General features: G+C 40.6%; 1 protein-coding gene across 1 annotated transcript in view; it reads right to left on the reverse strand.

Annotated features, from left to right (window-relative positions):
* Window positions 1-8,912: 8,912 nt before the first annotated feature.
* Window positions 8,913-24,259, reverse strand: part of BAZ2A (bromodomain adjacent to zinc finger domain 2A) — a 145,465-nt gene continuing 130,118 nt past the window's right edge. The window contains exons 27-29 of the mRNA XM_089680463.1: window positions 17,343-17,545; window positions 16,222-16,365; window positions 8,913-15,128 (exon numbers count right to left, since the gene is read on the reverse strand). Coding sequence (XP_089536589.1) covers window positions 14,960-15,128; window positions 16,222-16,365; window positions 17,343-17,545 — 516 coding nt within the window. The 3' untranslated portion in view covers window positions 8,913-14,959. The remainder of the gene's footprint in view (window positions 15,129-16,221; window positions 16,366-17,342; window positions 17,546-24,259) is intronic.

Below are 24,259 nucleotides of genomic sequence, written 5' to 3' on the forward strand. Positions count from 1 at the left end.
GGTGTAAATACTCCTGTTGTGTTGAGGTCAGTATAAATGTCCCAGTTGCATTGGGGGTCAGTGTAGGGTTCCTCTTACCCCCATCCACACAAAACAGATGAGGGAATCTCCTCTGGTGGCTATGGTATTTGGACAGCAGCAGCCGTGGCTGTCTGAATACCCAGACAGTGAGTGCATCTGATTTTACGATACATCCAATTGGATGCAGTCACTGTCTGACTTATAATTTTCCACACAGTTCCTTCAATTTTGAAGCCAAATTTGTTGAGCTGTTCGACTGATTTGGCAGGAATTTTGTTAGTTATGTCAGGGGTTAAAATTTCGAGTCCAGACCAACTAGCTGGTCACCAAAACTTGCTCTCCACCAGTTGCCCCACCCAACCCCACGCCCGGTCTGCCCCAAACCCCACCCCTGGCCCGCCCCACACCACGCCCCCTTAAAGCTTATAAAATTACATTTTTCTTTAGAATAAATAGTCCAAAATATAAAACTGTACACAGTAATGTATATCCCAGCTTCTCTGTACTCCATTATAGTGATATGACGTGTAAACAGTAATGTATATCCCCCCTCCCCTGTACTCCATTACAGTGATATGACGTGTACACAGTAATGTATATCCCAGCTCCCCTGTACTCCATTACAGTGATATGACGTGTACACAGTAATGTATATCCCAGCTCCCCTGTACTCCATTACAGTGATATGACGTGTACACAGTAACGTATATCCCAGCCCCCCTGTACTCCATTACAGTGATATGACATGTACACAGTAACGTATATCCCAGCTCCCCTGTACTCCATTATAGTGATAGGACATGTATACAGTAATCATTACTGTATACATGTCATCACTATAATGGAGTACAGGGGAGCTGGGATATACATTACTGTATACATGTCCTATCACTATAATGGAGTACAGGGTAGCTGGAATATACATTACTGAGTAATATATATCCCAGCTCCCCTGTTCTCCATTATAGTGATAGGACATGTTGTATACAGTACTTATTGTCCCCCAGAGTCCCCCGCGGCGGTAGAGAGGGTGTCTCCTCTCAGTGGAGAGCGGACTTCTCCTGCACCCGTCCCCTCGGCAGCGGTGCCACAGAAGCCGGAAGTTGTTAATCGGAACTCGGCTTCACAATGAGGTTTGGAGCGCATGCGCAGTCACTCCATGCCTCTTCATTTGTGCTCGCCACTCGCAACCGCTCGCCACAGAGGAATTTCTCCTCGCATTTGGCGAGCGGGTGAGCGGCTTTTTCAAGCCCTGAGTTATGTTATGTTTGTGTCCGCTAATAACGATTCTACTGGATTTTTTTTAGTGAAAATGTAAATTTGATATTTTCAGTGGGTGAGGCCCCGTGATTTCTAACAGCAGCCCTGCTCGCTGCCAACAACATATAGGTGATCAATTTATGGGCATTTCTGGGAATATTATCCAGGAATTTATGAAAGAGGGCTGTCTCCGGGGATCTGCGAATACTTACCCGTCACCGAATTAATAAAATTAAACATGTGAATCCATATTCTGGTTGCTATCAGACATTGCCACTAGATGTGAAACATAGAATCCACTTGGCTGCAATGCCGGAAACATATCAGTCCGAGTAGGGACCAAGTACCATCGAAAAAACGTTTTATAATTTGCTTCAATTAGGGTAGTATTGATGGAAACTTTAGATAGTGCCAGGGCAATATCTTGCCCATTCGATAGGTCATAACTGACATTCAGGTCCCGTTCCCAATGCTTCATATGTGGAAGCTTACAGTTTGGGTCAGTGAGGAATGTATTCGATCATCCTTAAAGTCTTACTAAACCCACAACAGTAAAATCAGTCTGTATATACAGTAAAGCATGCTTGTTATGCTCACTGTGGAACCTAAGGGGTTAATCCTCTGCATTGTGTAAAAAGGCTGTTTGATCCTTTCTTCTCTGCCCCTCCTCTTGTTGAAATGACCACCTGATGCAGACTGAACCCGTGGTCACATGCACATGATCAGTTTGGTGTGTATTACTAGAGAGGTTTTTTTTTTTTTTTCTAAGGAGGGTGCATCTGAACAGCACAGGGCCAATCAGCACTGTCCAGACAGAGGGTCAGAGGTTTCACATCCACCTAGAGCAGAAAGAAAACTCCTCCAAAAAGCTTTAACTAGTGCTCTGCTGAAGTCACAAGACTGCTTTAACTGTTGATGAGAAAAGGTATTTAGCAGTTTATATTTTCTAAAATAATTGCATTTCCATGTTGTGTGTACTGTGGGAGACCAGATATAGTGAATGCAGGGTCCTGGGTTTAGTATCACTTTAAGGTAGTCACCTAGCCGCAACTATCCTTTATTGATCCACCATTGAAAAGGGGCAAGTACTAAACCAGGTACAAATTCAGGATTATAAAAGATCGGAGCCAAGGATGTATGTGGAGATGCCGATTTGCGATGGCGTACTCTGTCCCAGACTGTCAAAGAATGTGACAAAGTAGGGCAAAGTATAGGAGGCCGTGATCGATTAGGAAGCCAAAGTAATGAGCCAACTGCTAGGGGGTGGCAGGAAAGAGCTTCGATAGAAACCCAATGAGATGTAGGTCCCTTAGCAGTGGTGTAGGCCAGCTGAGCAATTTGAGTGGGTTGGAAATATGCATGAAGATTAAGAAGGCCAATCCCACCACAGTTTAGAGACATATAATGTCTTTTGGTTCATCCGAGGTCTTATATTGTGCCAAACAAAGCTGAGAACCTCAGTTTGTAGATACTGCAGCACCCATCTCAGAATTGGCATTGGCAAGGTTATAAAATAATATAGCAATCGGAGCAAAAATGTCAGGAGCTTGTCAGAAGCCGCCGGGCGGGGTTTAGGGTCATGTGACCGCCGTGACATGCCGTCACGGCGATCACATGATTGGGAAAAGTCCCGATCGAAAGAGGAAATTGGGACCTTTCCGTGAGTACCAGACATGTGTGCTGGGAGCACGTAGGGCACGAGCTCTCAGCACATATGTTTTTCTTAATTGTACGGCCTCACGGTCCAGATGCCGGGAGGCCACACATTTGAGTGCGGCCGGTGCCAAGAGGTTACGTTTTTGAAAGAGAGGAGGATAATTAGCTTGATAGAGGGTCTCGACTGAAGCAGTTAAGTGGATTGCTAGATAAAGAGTTAGTTGCCCAGTGAAAGTCATAAATAGTTCTGAGCTGCCTTTCTACAGAAACAAGTAAGGAAAAGCTAAGGGCTGTTGTTTTTTGGGCGTTTAGGGACAGCCCAGAAAGAGCAGAGCATTGGTGCAACAGAGACAGTAAGTTAGGTACGGTGATCAAAGGAGAAGTAATATACAGTGGGGATCGAAAGTTTGGGCACCTCAGCTAAAAATTTGTATTAATGTGCATAAAGAAGCCAAGGAAAGATGGAAAAATCTCCAAAAGGCATCAAATTACAGATGACATTCTTATAATATGTCAACAAAAGTTAGATTTTATTTCCATCATTTACACTTTCAAAATAACAGAAAACAAAAAAATGGCATCTGCAAAAGTTTGGGCACCCTGCAGAATTTATAGCATGCACTGCCCCCTTTGCCAAGCTGAGACCTGCCAGTGTTATGGATTGTTCTCAATCATGGTCTGGGAAGACCAGGTGATGTCAATCTCAAAGGTTTTAAATGCCCAGACTCATCTGACCTTGCCCCAACAATCAGCACCATGGGTTCTTCCTGCAGTTGTCTAGAAAACTGAAACTGAAAATAGTTGACGCTCACAAAGTTGGAGAAGGCTATAAGAAGATAGCAAAGCGTTTTCAGATGTCAATATCCTCTGTTCGGAATGTAATTAGGAAATGGCAGTCATCAGGAACAGTGGAAGTTAAAGCAAGATCTGGAAGACCAAGAAAAATATCAGACAGAACAGCTCACAGGATTGTGAGAAAAATAATTCAAAACCCACGTTTGACTGCACGATCCCTCTAGAAAGATCTGGCAGACACTGGAGTTGTGGTATACTATTCCACTATAAAGAGATACTTGTACAAATATGGTCTTCATGGAAGAGTCATCAGAAGAAAACCTCTTCTACGTCCTCACCACAAAAATCATCGTTTGAACTTTGCAAATGAACATATAGACAAGCCTGATGCATTTTGGAAACAAGTTCTGTGGACTGATGAGGTTAAAATTGAACTTTTTGGCCGGAATGAGCAAAGGTACGTTTGGAGAAGAAGGGGCACAGAATTTAATGAAAAGAACCTCTGTCCAACTGTTAAGCATGGGGTTGGATCAATCATGCTTTGGGGTTGTGTTGCAGCCAGTGGCATAGGGAACATCTCACGAGTAGAAGGAAAAATGGATTCAATAACATTTCAGCAAATTTTGGATGCTAACTTGATGCCATTTGTGAAAAAGCTGAAGTTAAAGAGAGGATGGCTTCTACAAATGGATAATGATCCTAAACACACCTCGAAATCCACGGGGGATTACATCAAGAGGCGTAAACTGAAGGTTTTGCCATGGCCTTCACAATCTCCTGACCTCAACATAATTGAAAATCTATGGATAGACCTTAAAAGAGCAGTACGTGACAGACAGCCCAGAAATCTCAAAGAACTGGAAGACTTTTGTAAGGAAGAATGGGCAAAGATACCTCAAACAAGAATTGAAAGACTCTTGGCTGGCTACAAAAAGCGTTTAGAAGCTATGATACTTGCCAAAGGGGGCAGTACAAGATATTAACTCTGCAGGGTGCCCAAACGTTTGCGGACGCCATTTTTTTGTTTTCTGTTATTTTAAAAGTGTAAATGATGGAAACAAAATCTAACTTTTGTTGACATATTATAAGAATGTCTAATCTGTAATTTGATGCCTTTTGGAGATTTTTCCATCTTTCCTTGGCTTCTTTATGCACATTAATACAAATTTTTAGCTGGGGTGCCCAAACTTTCGATCCCCACTGTATATATACATACATACATACATACATACGTATATACACACACACATTCTGTGAAGCCCTTACAGGTTTGTTAGAGAACATTAGTGAACAAACAGCATCATGATCAGATGAGATCAAAATTTAACTTTTCGGCCTAAACACAAAATGCTATGTGTGGCGGAAAACTAACACTGCACATCACCCTGAACACACCATCCCCACCATGAAACATGGTGGTGGGAGCATCATGTTGTAATGATGCTTTTCTTCAGCATGGACAGGGAAGCTGGTCAGAGTTGATGGGAAGATGGATGGAGCCAAATACAGGGCAATCTTAGAAGAAAACCTGTTTGAATCTGATAAAGACTTGAGACTGGTCCGGAGGTTCAGCAGGACAACGATCCTAAACATACAGAGGTACAATGGAATGGTTTAGATCAAAGCATATTCATGTGTTAGAATGGCCCAGTCAAAGTCCAGACCTAAATCCAATTGAGAATCTGTGGCAAGACTTGAAAATTGCTGTTCACAGACCCTCTCCATCCAATCTGACAGAGCTTGAGCTATTTTGCAAAGAAGAATGGGCAAAACGTTCACTCTCTAGATGTACAAAGCTAGTAGAGACATACCCAAAAAGACTTTGGAGGGAGTTGAAAGTCCGTGTTGCCCAGCGACAGCCCCAAAACATCACTGCTCTAGAGGAGATCTGCATGGAGGAATGGGCCAACATACCAGCAACAGTGTGTGCCAACCTTGTGAAGACTTGCAGGAAACGTTTGACCTCTGTCATTGCCAACAAAGGATATATAACAAAGTATTGAGATGAACTTTTGATATTGACCAAATACTTATTTTCCACCATAATTTGCAAATAAATTCTTTCCAAATCAGCCAATGTGATTGTCTGGATTTTTTTTCTCATTTTGTCTCTCATAGTTGAGGTCTACCTATGATGCCAATTACAGGCCTCTCTCATCTTTTTAAGTGGGAGAACTTGCACAATTGGTGGCTGACTAAATACTTTTTTGTCCCACTGTATGTGCCACTTTGTGTTGGTCTATCACATAAAATCCCAAAAAAATAAATTTATGTTTTTGGTCTTAACATGACAAAATGTGGAATATTTCAAGGGGTATGAATATTTTTTCAAGGCAATGTATTGCAGAAAACACTAGAGACCTTCGGGTGGTCTTACCCAGGCAAATCAGGAATGCACCTCTCATCAATAAGGACCAAAATGGTTATCCTTTAGTTCAGATGTTGTCTCAGTAGAGGACATATCCTCCTCTCTCCCCATCTCAGGCAGTGCAGGAGTCGCAAGTGCAAAAAAAACAAAATGACCCTGGAGGGGAGGTAAAAGGGGCCTTTTTGTGACCCCTGGCATCAATGTCCTCCAAAAGGCCTAAGATCCTACCAATAAAGTCATACATAGTAGCAGAGAATTCTTCAGTAAAAAAAAAAAAAAAAAATAATAATAATAGGGGTGTGTGCTTAAGGGCAGACAATCCCCCAGAGGAGGGAAGAGAATCAGAACAAAGGAGACTAGGACCCTGTGGAGACACTATCACCCCCACCCACCAAGTCATCAGCATCATCTCTCTGACCTATCACTGCCATTGTGATCTCCTATGTGCAGTGTTCAGTATCCCTAAAAAGGGAAATCCATTTGTGCCAGTTATTATAGGCTACTGGTAAACCAGGTGACACCCAAAGATTGTTTGTGTTGTCTGTGCTAGATCCAGAAGACACTGAAGCAAACTAGGAAAAAGAATGCCCAGAAGAAGTCCATAGGGTAGAGAAGCATGTAATCGGCCCTAAGTCCAGAAGTCTGAGGCTGTGCAAGCACATCAGTGGCCTTCATGCACCAAAAATGTCACCAAAATTGAATAGATTGACTCTCCCCTAAGGCTCAGCAAAGGAAACAACTAATCTTCACAGGAAAGTTGCAGTGGCTATGGAGCAGTTAAAGCTTGACAGAACAATCTTGTGAACAGAATCTTACCCAAAAAAAGAAGGAAAACAAATTGATAAGTGGGGTTGAATATAGAAGGGGATGTCCTGGCAGCTTTTTTTTGCCAGTGTCCAATCACATAACGGCAGCTTCCTATAAGCTATTGGTTTTGGCTTAAGCTGGCCATAAATATATACACAGTTAGGTACATAAACATTGGGACACAGGCACAATTTACATTCTTTTGGCTCTGTATGCCACCAGAATAAATTAAAATAAAACAATCCAAATGAATTTGAAGTGCAGCCTTTCTGCTTTAATTCAAGGGGTTGAGCATAAATATAAAGTACAAACTTTAGGAACTGCAACTATTTTTATACACAGTCCCTCCATTTTCAGGGGCTCACGTGTAACTGGACAAATGAATATGATCATAAAATGTTAATTTTTAATATTTTGTTGCAAATCCTTTACTGGCAATGACTGCCTGTAGTCTGGAGCCCATGGACATTACCAAAGACTGGGTTTCATTCTTTCTGATGCTTTGCCAGGATCTAACTGCAGCTGTCTTCAGTTGTTCTGTGTTTGTGGGTGTTTCTGCCTTTAGTTTTGCCTTCAGCAAGTGAAATGCATGCTCAATTGGGTTGAGCTCAGGCGACACGGCCATTGCAGAATATTCCACTTTTTTCCCATCAAAAGCTCCTGGGTTGCTTTTGCAGTGTGTTTTGGATCATTGTCCATCTGTACTGTGATGCACCATCCAATCAATTTTGCTGCATTTGGCTGAATATGGGCTATCTGTAAACACTGCAGAATTCATCCGGCTACTTCTGTCTTCTGTCACATCATCAGTAAACACCAATGACCAAGTACCATTGGAAGCCATGCATGCCCATGCCATCACACTGCCTCCACCATGTTTTACAGATGACGTTGTGTGCTTCTGATCATGAGCTGTTCCAAGCCTTCTCCACACTTTTTTCTTCCCGTCATTCTGGTACAGATTAATCTTAGTTTCATCCGTCCAAAGAATGCTTTTCCAGAACTGGACTGGCTTTTTTAGATTTTTTTTTGGCAAATTCTAATCTGGCTTTTCCATTCTTCAGGCTTATGAATGGTTTGCACCTTGTGGTGAACCCTCTGTATTTGCTCTCGTGAAGTCTTCTCGTTTGTAGACTTTGACAATATACCCACCTCCTGGAGAGTGTCCTTCACTTGTCTGGTTGTAGTGAATGGGTTTTTCTTTACCATAGAGAGGATCCTGCGATCATCCACCACTGTTGTCTTCCATGGACGTCCATGCCTTTTTATGTTGCTGAGCTCACCAGTGCGTTCTTTCCTCAGAATGTACCAAACTGTTGATTTGGCCACTCCTAATGTTGCTGCTATCTCTCAAATGGATTTGTTTTGTTTTTGAAGCCTTACAATGGCCTGTTTCACTTGCATGGACAGTTCCTTTGAACGCATGATGTAGGTTCACAGCAATAGATTACAAATGCAAATAGCACACTTAGAATCAATTCCAGACCTTTTACCTGCTTAACTGATGAAGAAATAATGGAGTAGCCCACGCCTGGCCATGAATCTGCTTTTGATTCAATTGTCCAATTACTTTTGGTCCCTAGAAAAAGGGGGGATGGCTACTCTTAAGAGCTGTAATTCCTAAACCCTTCCTCCAATTTGGATGTACATACCCTCAAATTAAACCTGAGAGTGTGCACTTTCAGCCCATATCCGATCTGATATGTTTTCAATATGTTCCTTTAATTTTTTTGAGCAGTGTATTTGAACCCTAATAGGAGAAATGTACAGCCTATAATTCACTGTAAATAATAGGATTTACCTTGAAGTTCTATGAGCTGTATAAATTTTGTTTGCACTTCTACGGTTAGAGAACTCCACAGTGTACTGTAATGTACTCAAATTTACAAGGAGAATATTATGCTTTAAATAAAATGAGATTCTTAAACAGTCCTCCAGGTGTTTTGTTTCTGATGTATACAATGAGAAAAAAGAAAATCAAACAAAAACTCATCTCACGCATCACTCGGTTTTATTTTATGTTTTTTATTATATTTCAGCTGCTAAAAGGGCACACTACATCACATGTGCAACAACGTGTATCTCTAAATATTTTTTTTTTGTTTTCATTTCTTAAAAACGAGATTGGTCCTAAAAATATAGAAAGAAATAAATTTAAATTCACAGAAAAAACTGTACATATATCAAAAGTCACTATAACACAGTTTGGTTACATATATATATATATAAAAATAACATAGGAGACGGTGAGAGGTGGGGGTAATTCTAGCGCAAACTGAAGCATCTATGAGCTGCAGTACTGACGTTAGAGACAAGTAGCCATGATACAGGTCACAGATCCTTCGTGCTACTACAGAACAACCCCTGGCTACTCTCATTCAGTGTAGCAAAGACTAAACCTGTGTTTTTTTTCCTGTCATATGCGGTTTAGGATAATTCTGCAATACATCTACTACTGGTTTAAGATTGATAACTTTCATGGAAGTAACTTATGTCTAGAATTGGAAAGAAACAGCACATTATAAAAATGCTCATTAGGGTAAGAGACTTAACTCACTGCACTGAAAACACCAAGGCCTCTGTCTATAAATGGGATGTCTTTACAGTTCATTTTCTAAGAAGGAAGAACAAAAACAAATAGAAACTTGGTGTATCATAAATACATATAAAAATTGTAATATATACACACAAAGCAGTTACAATATCTTAAAGGAAAAGTTCATTTCCTATCTAAGATCAACTAGCCCACCCCTCCCTCCTGTAACCTAGAACTTACCCCATCCAGATACTTACCTACTTACTCTGTAACCATAGCCACCTACTTTTATTCCAAACATCCTGAGGCCCGTAATCTTCACTCTGACTGCATTTATGCAACAAGTCCCCATAGACTGCAAGTGTTACTAAACCCACAACAGTAAAATCAGTCTGTATATGCAGTAAAGTATGCTTGTTATACTCACTGTGGAACCTGCATTGTGTAAAAAGGCTGTTTGATCCTATCTTCTCTGATCTTACCCTTCTTCCAGTGCCCCCCTCTCAGATCCTGTGAAGTCACTCTGCACATGCTCAGCTTGGTGTGTATTGCTAGAAAGTTTTTTTTTTTTATTGTGAGAGTGCATGTGGTTATCACAAAGCCAATCTGCACTGTCCAGAGGTCAGGGGTTCTGCATCCACCTAGAGCAGAATGAAAACTCCTCCTACAAGCTTTAATCAGTGCTCTGCTGGATACTGATAGAAGTCACAAGACTGCTCTAATTGCTGATGAGAAATGGTATTTAGCAGTTTCTATTTACTAAAATAATTGCACTTCCATGTTCTGTGTACTGTGTGAGACCACATATAGCGAATGCAGGGCCTGGGTTTAGTAACACTTTAAATTGGGCCACATTCCTGCACTAAAGATACTAGAAGACTAGTCAAGTATATGGGGATTCCTGGTCGAGGCACGGCCAGCCCTTGAGAAGTAAACACTGGAGAAGGCAGCTACTGTCAGGTATAGGTAAGTGAGCAATTGGATGGTAGTATCTAGGTTAGATTATGTTAGGGGGCTAGGGTTGTTGGGCTTACAGGTTTTAGTTAGAAAGTGAACTAGTCTTTAAAGCACTATTAAACCCAAAAGCAAACATTTATTATGTTGCAGCTTACCAAGTCTTTGATGCGATGGCTGCATTCCTTTTTTTTTAGGCTCTTTCCTTTATTTTCACATGGGCAGTAAGTATGTCGTTTTTCAACAGAACAAGCTGTTCTGCAGAATTATCAGTTACAGGATTGAGATAAACCATTTCATACAGACAGGCGTGCTTACAATAGTCAGCTTCTATTTATGTAAAACCTTTATTCCAAAATAAAACAGTTGCTTTAAACTGCTTATAAAGCTGGCGTTTGGCTTCAATTTGTTAGTGTATCTAAATTTGCTAGTACACCCAACACTCCCCTCCCCACAGACTGACAATGCTGCTGTCCAAAGGTGCCCCCTTTGCTCCTTCATCTAAAGTGGGGGCACTCTAATACAAGGTGGTCTGTTACTGGCCAGATCACCAGGTGAAAACAGAGGTGGAAAAAGCCTAAAGTAAGAAAACTGATGCAGCCACTACATCTAATGATTAAGTCGCAATATAATACATATTTTATTTTGGGTTTTATAACACTTGAAAGTAAGCCATTTGAAACCAGCAACTCAAGTTAAGATGATAAAAAAAGGCACAAGCAAAAATTTACCTCCAGTGAAAACAGATCTTTTTAAAGTTCTATGCAAATTCTGATTTTCCTGTAAAAGTCGAGCATACCCGGCCTCATTCCACTTACCTATGACATAAAAGGATCAGAGAAGCAAAGCTTGTCCTTTACGGTATGGGTCAAAATTTACATCTATATTCAGCTGTCTGCAACTCTGTATATCCTGATAGTTTTGACATCGATTTTCACTGAAGGTAGTCTCTGCTTTTGTATTTTACCATTATATGCTCAGTTTGAATTGCCTAAATATGTGACAGGTTTAACTTTAAGCATCTGGGGATGGATTTTTACACTGTGGAAAATAGCCAGTCAAGGAACATGCAGTATGATCACCAAGTTAGGAACAATGTTGTTATATTGAGGCTAGTGTCAAAAGGGGCTGCTCAGTAAATGCCCCTAATGTACCAAGAACTCCTAAGGTATGAATACCTGTATGTCAAAAGTTTTATATATTTCTTCACTCGATCATACCCCTTGTACCTGAACCAGCTTCTATTCCAAAGTTTGATGCTTAGAACTAAAGGCAAACTTTTTTTTTTTTATGTTTTGGGTAACGAGGGGGATAAGAAAATCTGTCAGGTTTTTATTGCTGTCTGGACCCCTGTTGAGAAGATGATTTGCCCTCTCTTTTAGTCCTGTTTACCATTATCAACAGAAGTCAAAGTAAAGAAAAAAATCATAAATTTTGGATTGACCCCGGAACAAGACAGTGAAGATATTGTCCAACGGGGATGCTAGTTCTGATTACCCTGGTGACATATCAGGATTCCCTCACTTTGGAGGGATTTTCTCTCACTTCCTGTTTTGACTATGGAACAAGAAGTGAAGGGCTATCCGCCAAATGGGACATAGATGGCAAAAATAAACCTTACAGGGGTTGTAACCCTTCCATACTCTATCAAAAATAAAAAAAGTTTCGCTTTTTTGCCTATTTCTACTTTAAGGTATAGCAGGAGGCAGGTAAGCCAAATTCATAGCGTCTCCCAAAAGAATACATAATTAGAAGGGATCTTACAGACATATACTATAGAGGATACTTGATCTACAACATCAAAATCCCAAATCTTGATAAAACTGGTTTACAATAGAAGTGAACAAGAGGCTAAAACTTTCTGTATAGAGATAAATGCATGTTATCTTCAAGATAACAAGATGTATGTTAAGCTTTTTACAACCCAGTTTGTATAAAGTTAATCTGCTTTAAAATAATGGGCAAGGGTTTTCATTTATATATGCCAACTCCAAACATTAAGAAAATACCCAGAGAAACCAGACAGAAGGTGACCTCAAATATTGCAACAAAAATATAAACAATATTATGTAACAAAGGTTCTAACAATAGTTAACAAAAATGATACAGCACTGTCACTTAGATAAAATAAATATTTCTGCATCTTATAAAGTCAATTAAAGAGTCTGATTATCTACTGTTCAATAGTAAAATAATAAAAAAAAAATCTTCAGCTTTCCAAATATAAAAATATTTAATTTTTGTTTTTATTTGCTGTGGTGCCAGCTTACTTTAGTTCTTACCCAGTTCTGCCTTGGACTGAAATGGTTATTTAGGTGTTCCTAAATTCCTATGATCTTTTGAGTCCATTATGTCTCTTAATACAAAAAAATCCAGTGTACGATATTATTTTACCATGCATTTACAAAAACAGGGGCATCATGTCACTGCTGTGTGCTAGAACACAGTGCTTATTGCTTTACAATGCAACAGGCTTGCTGCACATCTAATATTGCTTTAAGGAACTGCTTTGCCCCAGTAAAACAAGGGACTGGGGTTAGGAAGGCATGATGTTGCTCTAGTCTACACAGCACGTTTGCACAGTATGGGGGGAAACTGACTTATCTCAACTTTATCTACCAGCATCAGCAAGGGATGTTCTGTCACAAGGCTTTCAAGTGGATTTTAATACATTGATTTTGGGTACAGTCCTGTCCGCAAAGACAGGCTGACCTCTAAAGTGCAAGAACAGGTACACCAGACTAGTGTGGGCAGTAAAAGGAAACTACAGTAGAATCTTGTGAAAGAACTACAGACAGGTTTGCTTTAGGCAGAACTAGGAGCAAAGCAGAGTAATGGAATGTGCTGGCACCAGTGGTTTCATGATAGATAGATAAATGGTATTCTAGAACACACTTCATAGTAAATGACAATGGGGAAACAATAGGCTTCCAAAATAAGAACACATTTAGGGACCGACTCGTAAAGCACACTGTGCCTCTTTCATGCTTGCCTGTACTTTCACATCTGCCACTGCTACGTACTATTTATAAATGTTCGCTGGATCATAAATAGAAGTAGTGCAGGGAGCCCAATCAGTGCAAAGACCAATTGATCCCTACAGCAGTGCATACAAGTAGGTGTACACAGCGCATGAAAATTACAGACAATTCCATTAAAAGGAATCATACTAGAAAAGGGAGGACAAATCCCTCCAATGTACACAAGAACTCTGAGCAGCAGACACGGGAGGAGGGGGGGGGAGGTTATGACCAATAGTTACAAGAAATGGAAATTCTAGCGTTATAGAAACCTTTAAATGCTGGAAGCTGCCAGCCAAACTGGAGAATAAGTAGCATTCTACTAGTTTCTGAAAACATTCTAAATATATACTTCTTAGAACAAACATTGAGGGCAAGATATTAAATACCAGAAGCAAATGGCCTGTACATAAAGGACGGTGATAAATACATTTACAATATACATAAAAACAAAGGATGCTGCATCAATTCTCCACCACTTCATCAATGATCAAGTTAGGAAAAATGGTAGTGAGTGTCCTCTGGAAACCCTGTAGTGCTTGAGGCCTATGAAAATCAGGAGGAACAATGCAGATTACATGATACCTCTTAGCCTAAAAACAAGGAAAGGGAGACACGAAGGATAAGGAAGCCAATGGCATGGAGGAGGTAGTGCCAAAGAAGGAGGATGACAAAATAATGGTTTGTACAACAAACAGCAATAACCGATGGAAGCAGCAAACTGAACAAGAGGTGGGTGATGGCTGACAAGTCCTGCCCAGGACATACAGAGATACGGTTTGTCAGGGCTTGTCCCCAGATTACTGGCCATATAACAACACACCTGTAGAGAAGCTATAGAGCAGATACCTCATCTATGGTCCTAAAAATGCACAAATTGACTATTGCTATTAAATACATCCTGTTGAAATTGAACAATGATAGTAAGAAGAGTGTGAGCTTAGATATGTGTTAAGTGGGAATTCGCCATGTGACAAATATGTACAAGTGACTATAATGTTTCTGTAAAAACTGAAAATATGCCCATTTGTATGTCTAAATTAGGTATAAATATATGCATTAAGCACATAATCTTCATAACATACCAAGAATGGAAAACGTGCACTTTTCAGTTGCATTATGCAAGTTCAGTAGGCATGAAACATGTTTGTATACATGCCAATTGACACACACTAGGCACATCATCAGAAATGGGTCATGTTTGGTCTGATATAGAGAAGGTACTGTACATATAGAGGAATGGAGGTGAACACAATGATCATCTGATTGGCCAGCCATTCTAAGATACAGAGGAGGCAAGACTGACCTTGCAAAAGTCAAAAGACAGTTGTTAAAGAACAACAGGGATTCAGACCCGCTGGATGAACTGGGTTAGATGGAAGAGGGTGCTGGATAATGAGAAGAAACCTCTGTGTTGCCAATATTTCCATTCAAAGTGGAGTGCAGGGCCTTGAAAAATAACAGACGACAGAAGAGCTGAACCCGTTTTCTGTGTTGCAGAGATGCAGGAATAATGTCAATTTAAGAATTGGGGACTAGGTCTCAAAGGGAATTGTTTTCACGTTCTTGATTAAATTCCTCCCAGCGGCTTTCATAGAATTTCTTCAGGATTAATCCAGCCTTCCCTACTTCAGAGTCATCTTCATTAAACAGTTGGCAGTTGCTGAAGACAAGTTCAGCATCTTCTGCAAATTCCTCAAAACTGGAATACCTGTCGGACAGAGAGAACTACAGCTAAATGCAAATTCAATTATATCGAACATTTTAGCATGGGTAGATAAATCCAGAAATACATAACATTTTTTAAATATATGATATTAATGTACTAAAGTAGCTCCTTAATCCTTATAGCTCTCCAGCTATCTACCAACCACTTATTATAATATAATTCACTGTTGGATTTTATTTATATTACACTGGGGTCACTACAGCAAAAAAATCAGGACCCATTGATTTTTCAAAAGTGTATATCCTGGTACTGTGGTAGGGATATTTCCATTGCTACTGTCTTCCTACTGGCTTCCTACATCTGTCTGTCCCAGACAGATGTAGGAAGCCAATAAAAGATATAACCCACTAGCAGTTAGCAATATCTTAAATGGAAATTTTGAGTGGACTGACCAACAAAGTGTATCTAAACACTAAAATGTAAAATATAGCAGCTACCAGTCTTTAGAAGTGGTGTCTACATATAATTTTCACCTGGTGAGCCTGCCAGTAAAACACGCACTGTCGTAGGACGACAGCACTCCCTGACACTTGATTTTTTTGGCAGGATCAACAGATATTGTTCTATACTTACTGAAAATGTTCTTACCCTGTCCTTTACCAGAGATACACAGGTCAATTCACAAATCAGATAAACCAGTGAATTGCAGATTTTTTTTTTAATTGCACCTAAACATATTCAGTGTCATTCTGCAGAGAATCATACACGACATGAATTTTGATTATCTGACTTGCTGAACTTCATAATTCTCTACAGATGTAGATCACACTACATGGAAATATTTACGTGAATAAATAATCTGAACAGAACCAGGAGAATCACAAAGATCTGCTTGATCCACAGAGATTTGTATGGTCCAAGCACTCCTATGTGGGGATTGTAGGATTTGTTTTTGATGGGATAAATCATATTAAGAAAAAGAAACATAAAAGAAAAAAAATTGCGTTTCTTACAGTTTACAAATTGATTCATTACTCCCTAAGGAAGCTCCTTATTTCACCCACTTTTGGGAAAGTTCCCTTACTAAACCCAGTGAAAAATTCACAAAGCTGTATGGCCTATCCCACAAACTTACCGTCCGTTCAGCAACTTGTTCCTCATGGTAGAAAAGTCCATAGGGTTTTTGATAATTTTTCTGTAGCCAGGCACAAGCCGTGGGTTCACAGGCTCTAGAAAGGGCCATGCGTCATCATGCGACTCCATCTCCATTAAAATGATTCTGAAATACAAACATTCAGCATTATTCACCTATCCACGCTATAGTTAACTCTAGGGTTTTACATCTAAAGCAAACAATTATATACCCCGTACTTTGCAAATACCTATTTGCTTGAGCTGGATAATCCTGTCAGAAATTCTGAGCTGCTCTGGACACTGTTATCTCAAATAATGTAATCAGAATGTGTGTTAGGATTACAGATTTTATGGATATAAAGGAGACTGGGAGGCGTTCTGTAGTACTAACATGACTCCCTGTCCTACAGGCACAACACTGCCCCTCCACTGATTCAGTACAGCAAGTACTGTCAGCCTAGGACAGGAAGTATGTTACTGGCAGGATCACCTGATGCAAATAAAAAGGGAAAAAATTTAAAAGAAAGCTAAAGCAGCCGTCATATTTTAGGAATGGTAAACTGCAAATAGATTACAATTTTGTTCCTGGGATTACTACATTTTCTTATTATTGTTCCAAATACTTTGTTAGAGTAAGGAACAGATTAGTGTTGTGCAAATGAGTTTTATTTTATGCTTCTAGGCCTTCTCTTTTCTCACATTATGGCATGTGTACCTAAACATTTGCTCAGGTCAGAACAGCTTTTCTCCCAATACATGTCAATAGGAATGCATGGGCAGATCAAAAGCAGTTTGAAGCACCTTGCCATCAGGTTAGAAGGTGGTCAAGAGCAGCTGTGATGGAAGTCTGCGCCAATCAACTGACCTCAATGAAAGCTGAACGCAAGAAAGAATGCAGCATTTTACTACACAAGCATTAGGCTACTCATATGAATATTTAAAAATGGAGATATCTGGCTTGTTGAACTTGGCAGAAAGATTTCCATTACATTCAGTGCTACTTTACCCAAGCATATAAATGTCCAAATGCACAATTGTTTCGTAAACCAATATAAATCCACAGAAAACATGACAAGAAAATAGCAGATAAACTTTATAGAACATAATAAATAGGGCACTTACTCGCAGAAGGTTAAATCAGGACTCTGACTTCTTGTCCCAATTTTCCGTTTCTTCACAAGGGAGCTCTCTGCTGGGGACTGTGGCGTGGCAGGTGTTTCTCTTCGACGCGACTGCTTTATAGGACTGTCATCTTGATAACGCTGCACACTCTTTTTGATCCGTCGTGAAGAACCACTGGGTTTTAGATACTCACTTTCACTTTGCTGAAGAAAGAAGTGCAGAGCAAATAAGACATCTGAACTCCTTGTTAAAAAAAAAAAAAAAAAAGGAACTCCAACCAAGAAACTCTAAAAGGCACATGCAACCGATATTGCCTCTGAAAAAAAGGTGCAATCAGCCCGTATCTGTTCACTCCTTATAACACATAAACGTAAAAAACTACAATTATTTCAATAAGCCATTTCCATTCCACTTTCTCATAGATGCCTGAATTATGTTACCCAGCAAGTGCCCAAAAGACGACAAAAAAACCCAAAAACAAACACTCTCAAAAGTGCAGATATATAGAACAAGCATGTACCCTTGAAAGAGTTGAGTCCCACATGCTGTTTTAAATAGGTGCTGCAATCACCCCTTAGTGGCTTTGCAGGTATCGAGAGGCGCAATGCTTGAACCACCAGCTGTTAGTGACGGCTACAGTGCAACACATGAGCAAAGGAATGGGAGAAATAACAGGATTTTTGTATTCACTGTAAAATAATTTTGTTGGAGTCCATTGGGGGTCACAGGTAGTCTTTAACCTTTGCGTAATCCTGCTGATTAACCACTTGCCTACCGGGCACTTATACCTCCTTCCTTACCAGGCCAATTTTCAGCTTTTAGCGGTCACACTTTGAATGACAATTGCGCGGTCATGCAACATTATACCCATATGAAATTTTTATCATTTTTTTCTCACAAATAGAGCTTTCTTTTGGTGGTAGTTATTTGTCACTGGGTGTTTTACTTTTTGCTCTATAAACAAAAAAGAGCAAAAAATTTGAAAAAAAAAAAAAAAAGTTTCTTTGTTTCTATTATAAAATTTTGCAGTTAATTTTTCTCCTTTACTGATCTGCATCAATGAGGCTGCACTGATGGGCACTCATAGGCAGCACTAATGAGGTGGCACTGATAGTCGGCACTGGTGGGCACTGACTGGCGCAACTGCTGGGCACTGACTGGCGGCACTGCTGGGCACCGATCATCAGTGCCGATCCCTACTCTGACAACTGCCGGTTCTCGACAGTACTTTCCTCATGCTCTGACAGTGTGAGGAAAGTGAAGCTGATAACTGGCAAGTGCATTTCCCGGTGATCAGCGTGTCATTGGACACGGCTGATCACGTGGTAAAAGGCTGCTGTGATTGGCCTTTTACCACATCACGTGATCAGCTGTATCCGTAGGACGCAGCTATCATGGAGATCGCCGGGGGCACACAGGAGAGCGCGTTCTGGGAGGACATCATAGGAAAGCATGATCAAAAACACAGAGTGGCAAGATTTGTGTCTCTCAATGGACTCCAAGAAAAAGTATTTTACTATAAAAATCCTGTTTTCTTTTCATTGAGTTGCAAAAGAAGACTAAGCCCCCAGTCACATCAAGCCCAACTTTGAAATCATGCTTCACTGTAAGTCGCACAATTTCAAAGTCGGGGGACCCGCATATTTCAGGTGCAATTTGCAAGATATTGCTACAGATGTCTATGCAAATCGCACCAAAAGCAGTTCAGGTACAACTTTTGAAATCGTGTGGCTCCGACAAAGTCAGAACCGCACCGATATGACCGCTCCAACTGAGGACAATAGGGTGCGACATGGCATGCGATTTGCAAGTCACAGGACATGCAAATCGCATGCCAAGTCGCACCGATGTGAACGGAGTGTAAGGCTAGATTCACACCAGGTGCAGTGGAATTGCGTGGAGTGGTTACTCCAGTGCAGTCCCACTGCTCCCACACCGGAAGACAAGGAAAAATGCCTGATCTCTGGTGTGGTTGGTTCACACCACTGCATTGCTGTGGTCTGTGGGTGGTGTGCAGTACTTTTTTCCAGTGCAGTGCATTCACCGCGTGCCGTCCAAAAGAATTTAATGAAATGTCGCTGTGCAACATTTTAGTAAAGTTTGCTAAAAAAAAAAAAAAAAAAGTGAAATTGCAATGTACCAGGATCAGAGCTTCAGCACTGCCTTCATTGCAATGCATACCAACTGCTTTGTTGCAATGCAGCGGCCAGTGTGATTGGTTTATCTGGGTTTGCACGCTTCGTTTTTCATTTGGCAGATGGGTTAAACGAAAAAAAACAAACAAACTGATCCCCCCCATCCACACAAAGGAGGAGTAGAAATCCTCCCTATTGTGCTATTGTATTCTGGCAGCAGGGACTCCACTGCTGTCAGAATACACCAATCAGCACTGCACCAAATGGGCTGCCGAAGCTGACAGAATAAAGGTTTTCAACAGTCCTATTCAACAGAAGGAAATCTACTGATCCATATTTGTCAAACAGGGAGGGCCACACATGGATCGAATTTTTTCTGGTCCCCGCTTTAAATCTACAGGATTCTCAAAAGCAGTCAAACTGAGGGGGTGATCAAAATTGCAAGCATACAGGCCCAAGAAAACCGATAACTTGGCAACTACCTGTCTGAAAAAACCCCATGCCCAAAGCTGGCGTCAGATGAGGCCGCAATGTCCACCTAGTACAACTTAAACTCCAAGTTAGCAGAAAATCAGGTGACATCCTCGCAAATCTGGTTAAGTTGCTTCAAAAAGCCAATAAACACTATTCTGTCGGAGTATGCGGAGAGAGGAAAAGGGTGGAACCTGAACCTTGAGGTCATGAACTTGGACGATTGGCTGTCTGAGCCACCTAGAGACAGTGAAATGAAAAGATTACAAAAGGGAATCAGTCTTCCTGAAAGAAGCAATGGCTGAGATTATAGAATTTTATAAGCCGAGCCACATCTAGACAATGGAGGGACATTTCCTTTTGGTGAACTGAATCCATACAGAGGGACAGAAGACAATGTCCTGGTTGAGGTTAAAGGCAGAAACTACCTTTAGCAAGATGGAAGCCCTGGGCTTCAACTCCATCTTGTCCCTATGTAAAATCAAAAGGAGATCTTGCAGGTAGAAGAAGAGTAAAAAATGTCTCTAATGGGTTGAAACTAGGGATGCACTGATGCCGATACCAAGTATTTTTATGAGTACTGATGAAAATACTCCTGATACCTGAACCGATACTTTGAATTGCGATTTGCGTTAATGGACGCAAATTATACCACAAAAATTAGCCTGTGATTTGAACAGGAATGCGATTCCTGTCTAAACCACATGTGGGTTTCCCCACTGCTCCTGTGTGAACCCAGGCTTGTCATAGCCCAAACAGATGCCATGTAGCCCGAACTATCATCTCTGCAAGGAGGGGAAAGAAAGCGGTCGAAATTTTAAATCCCTGCCACTTTCTCTCCTCTCCTAACACTGACACTCAGCATGGGAAGCGTGCAGAAAGGTTTTCCGCACCGCTCCTGTGTGAACTCGGGCTATGATGGGTTCACACAGGAGCAGTGGGGAAACCGTGTGTAATATGGACAGGAATCACATTGCTGTTCGAATCACATGCTATTCTTTTGTGGTGCAATTTGTGTCCATTAATGCAAATCGCACCGCAAAGTATCAAAGTATCAGCGAGTACCTGACCTTAAGTATTGGTATTCGTATTCACCCATAACAAAACTGTATCGGTACATCCCTAGTTGAAACAGTGTTTTCTGAAGCAAAAAGAGAACCATACTCAAGATCCCACAGAGTCACAGGGTAAGGGACGGGGAGAGCCACTTAGGAGACCCACTGTACAAAATCTTAGAGTGAGAGGCCAATGGTCCCTGAAACAGAATAGAAAGGGAAGAAACCCGACTTCATACGGTTGAGAACAACATGCCACATTCCGTGTGCAGAATCAGAAACATGGTGATAAAGCAACATATAGACTCAGGGTAGGAGGCAAGGTCTCAAGTAATCATGAAAACTGGAGTTAGTCTTACTAGTAACTTATTCTAGTAGTCTTCCAGGACAGCCAATGAGATGTAGAGCTCACGGCACTGGGACAAGAAACACATTGCTACCAAAGAGTTAAAAAGAGGGACATACTGGTCCTCTTCTCAAAGCACGAGAAGCATCAGGCCTCGACCATTACAACCTTGGCAGACTGACGACACCAGAAATCTTAAACGACATAGTCGTGCGCTGGAGCGATTGTGGCATAAAAACAAATCCCAGCAAGCATTCACCCGATATATCTGCTTTCTTTACATACAATTCCTCCCTTCATGCTGCCAAACAAGCCTACTTTGTCACTCTCAATCATCCAATCCTCATGGTCTCTTCTCTACTTTTAACTCTACTTTCTCCACCTCCACCCAGTACCTCATTCACTGCTCACGAGATTGCAAATCATTTCAAAAACAAGATTGGACGCAATTCGTAGGGGCATCGCTACTGCACTGACATCCATCCCACTTAGCATACCTTATACTAAACCTCCCTCAACACTTTCCTCTTTTGACCTTGTTACTACAGAAGAGGTCACTAAGGTTTTCTCAGAAGCCCGTATCACTACCTGCCCCCTCACAACTACTACGGTCACCCTCTTCTTCCATCCTATGCTCCCTCACTCACATCTTCAATCTTTCCCTCTCTATTGGTGCCTTCCCCTTCCGTCTAAAGCATGCGCACATCACTCCCATACTTAAAAAGCCCTCCCTGGTCCCCACCAACCTGAACAACTTACGACCCATCTCCCTGCTGCCATTTACCTCTAAACTCCTAGAAAGCTTAGTCTACAATTGCCTGAGCTCCTACCTCACCGACAACAACCTTCCTGACCCTTTACAGTCTGGCTTTCGCTCACTCCACTCCACTGAAACTGCCCTACTAAAACTCATTAATGATCAACTAACAGCTAAAACCAATGGCCACTACTCCATACTCTTACTACTTGACCTCTCTGCGGCTTTTGATACGGTTGACCATCCCCTCCTCCTCAAAAAACTCCACTCTCTTAGCCTCAGAGACTCTGCTCTCTCCTGGTTCTCCTCCTACCTATCGCAGCGCTCCTTCAGTGTTACCTATAACGCTGCCTCCTCCTCTTTACTCCCTTTCTGTAGGAGTCCCTCAAGGTTCTGTCCTTGGACCCCCTTCTTTTCTCCATATACACCTCCTCCCTTGGTCACCTGATAAACTCCCATGGCTTTAAATTCCATCTCTATGCTGATGACACAAATCATTCTACCCCTCACCCCTTCAGTCTCCTCTCGCATTACTAACCTACTAAGCGACATATCGGCATGGATGTCACTCCACTTCCTCAAACTCAATCTTTCCAAAAGTGAGCTCTTAGTATTCCCTCAAGCCCGTGCCCCCTCCCCTGACTTCTCCATCAAGATCAATAACACAATCATCATTCCCATCCCTTATGCCAGGGTACTAGGTGTAATACAAATCTTATAAGGGTGTGTACTTGTGAGCTACTATGGTGGCACAGAGATGCTGATAAGTAATTTTCTCCTTTAAATTTGATGGTGCATCAACACATAAAACACATACTCAAAATGCTGTGTGAAAATATACAAATAAAATGTTGAATGTGTCGCGCTCCTCAAAAAGTGTTTAGAAATGAATATATACTTATGTGTAAATAAATTAAATAAATCTAAATAAATGAATATTAACTCATAGTGATATAATTTTAAATTGTATTTAAAACACTCCCAGTGCTATAATTATAAATAACTAAAAAATATATTTAATAATGTGAAGAAATAATGTATTTAAATATGATATTAAAATGAGACAAATCAAGTGAGCAAAGAAACCTCCTTGCACAGTGATGTGTGTGTGCAAAAAATGTGCATGTGCAAAAATGCAAATATTGCCCAGAGCAGTTGTATATAAAAAATATAAGAAATATAAAAAATATTAAAAAAATATATATATATATAATAAAGTGCAATAACCAAATGGGTATGGAAAACATTTTTTTTTCCATACCCATTTGGTTATTGCACTTTATTATATATATATATTTTTTATATTTTTTTATATTTTTTATATTTCTTATATTTTTTATATACAACTGCTCTGGGCAATATTTGCATTTTTGCACATGCACATTTTTTGCACACACACATCACTGTGCAAGGAGGTTTCTTTGCTCACTTGATTTGTCTCATTTTAATATCATATTTAAATACATTATTTCTTCACATTATTAAATATATTTTTTAGTTATTTATAATTAATTATAGCACTGGGAGTGTTTAGAATATAATTTAAAATTATATCACCATGAGTTAATATTCATTTAGATTTATTTAATTTATTTACACATAAGTATATATTATTCATTTCTAAACACTTTTTGAGGAGCGCGACACATTCAACATTTTATTTGTACTAGGTGTAATCCTAGACTCCCATCTGTCCTTTCACCCCCAAATCCAATCACTGTCCAAATCTTGTAGACTTCACCTCCGCAACATCTCCAAGATATGCCCGTTCCTAACCTCGGAAACCACTAAGAAACTTATTCACTCCCTTGTTATATCTCGCCTTGACTATTGTAACTCCCTCCTCATTGGCCTACCCCCTCTTCAGTCTATCATGAATGCTGCTGCCAGACTTATCCACCTTACTAACCGTTCTGTATCTGCTACCCCTCTCTGCCAATCCCTCCACTGGCTTCCCATTGCCCAACGGATAAAATTCAAAACATTAATAACGTATAAAGCCATTTATAACTCTGCCCCAAATTACATAAACGATCTTGTCTCTAAATATCCCCCAAACCGTACGCTCCACTCCTCGCAAGACCTCTTGCTCTCTAGCTCCCTTGTCTCCTCCTCCCATGCTTGTCTCCAGGACTTGTCCAGAGCTTCCCCCA

The sequence above is a fragment of the Staurois parvus genome, unplaced genomic scaffold, assembly GCF_062004578.1.
Source record: "Staurois parvus isolate SC_StPar_1 unplaced genomic scaffold, SC_StPar_1.0 ptg000017l, whole genome shotgun sequence".
In the NCBI taxonomy this organism is placed as follows: domain Eukaryota; kingdom Metazoa; phylum Chordata; class Amphibia; order Anura; family Ranidae; genus Staurois; species Staurois parvus.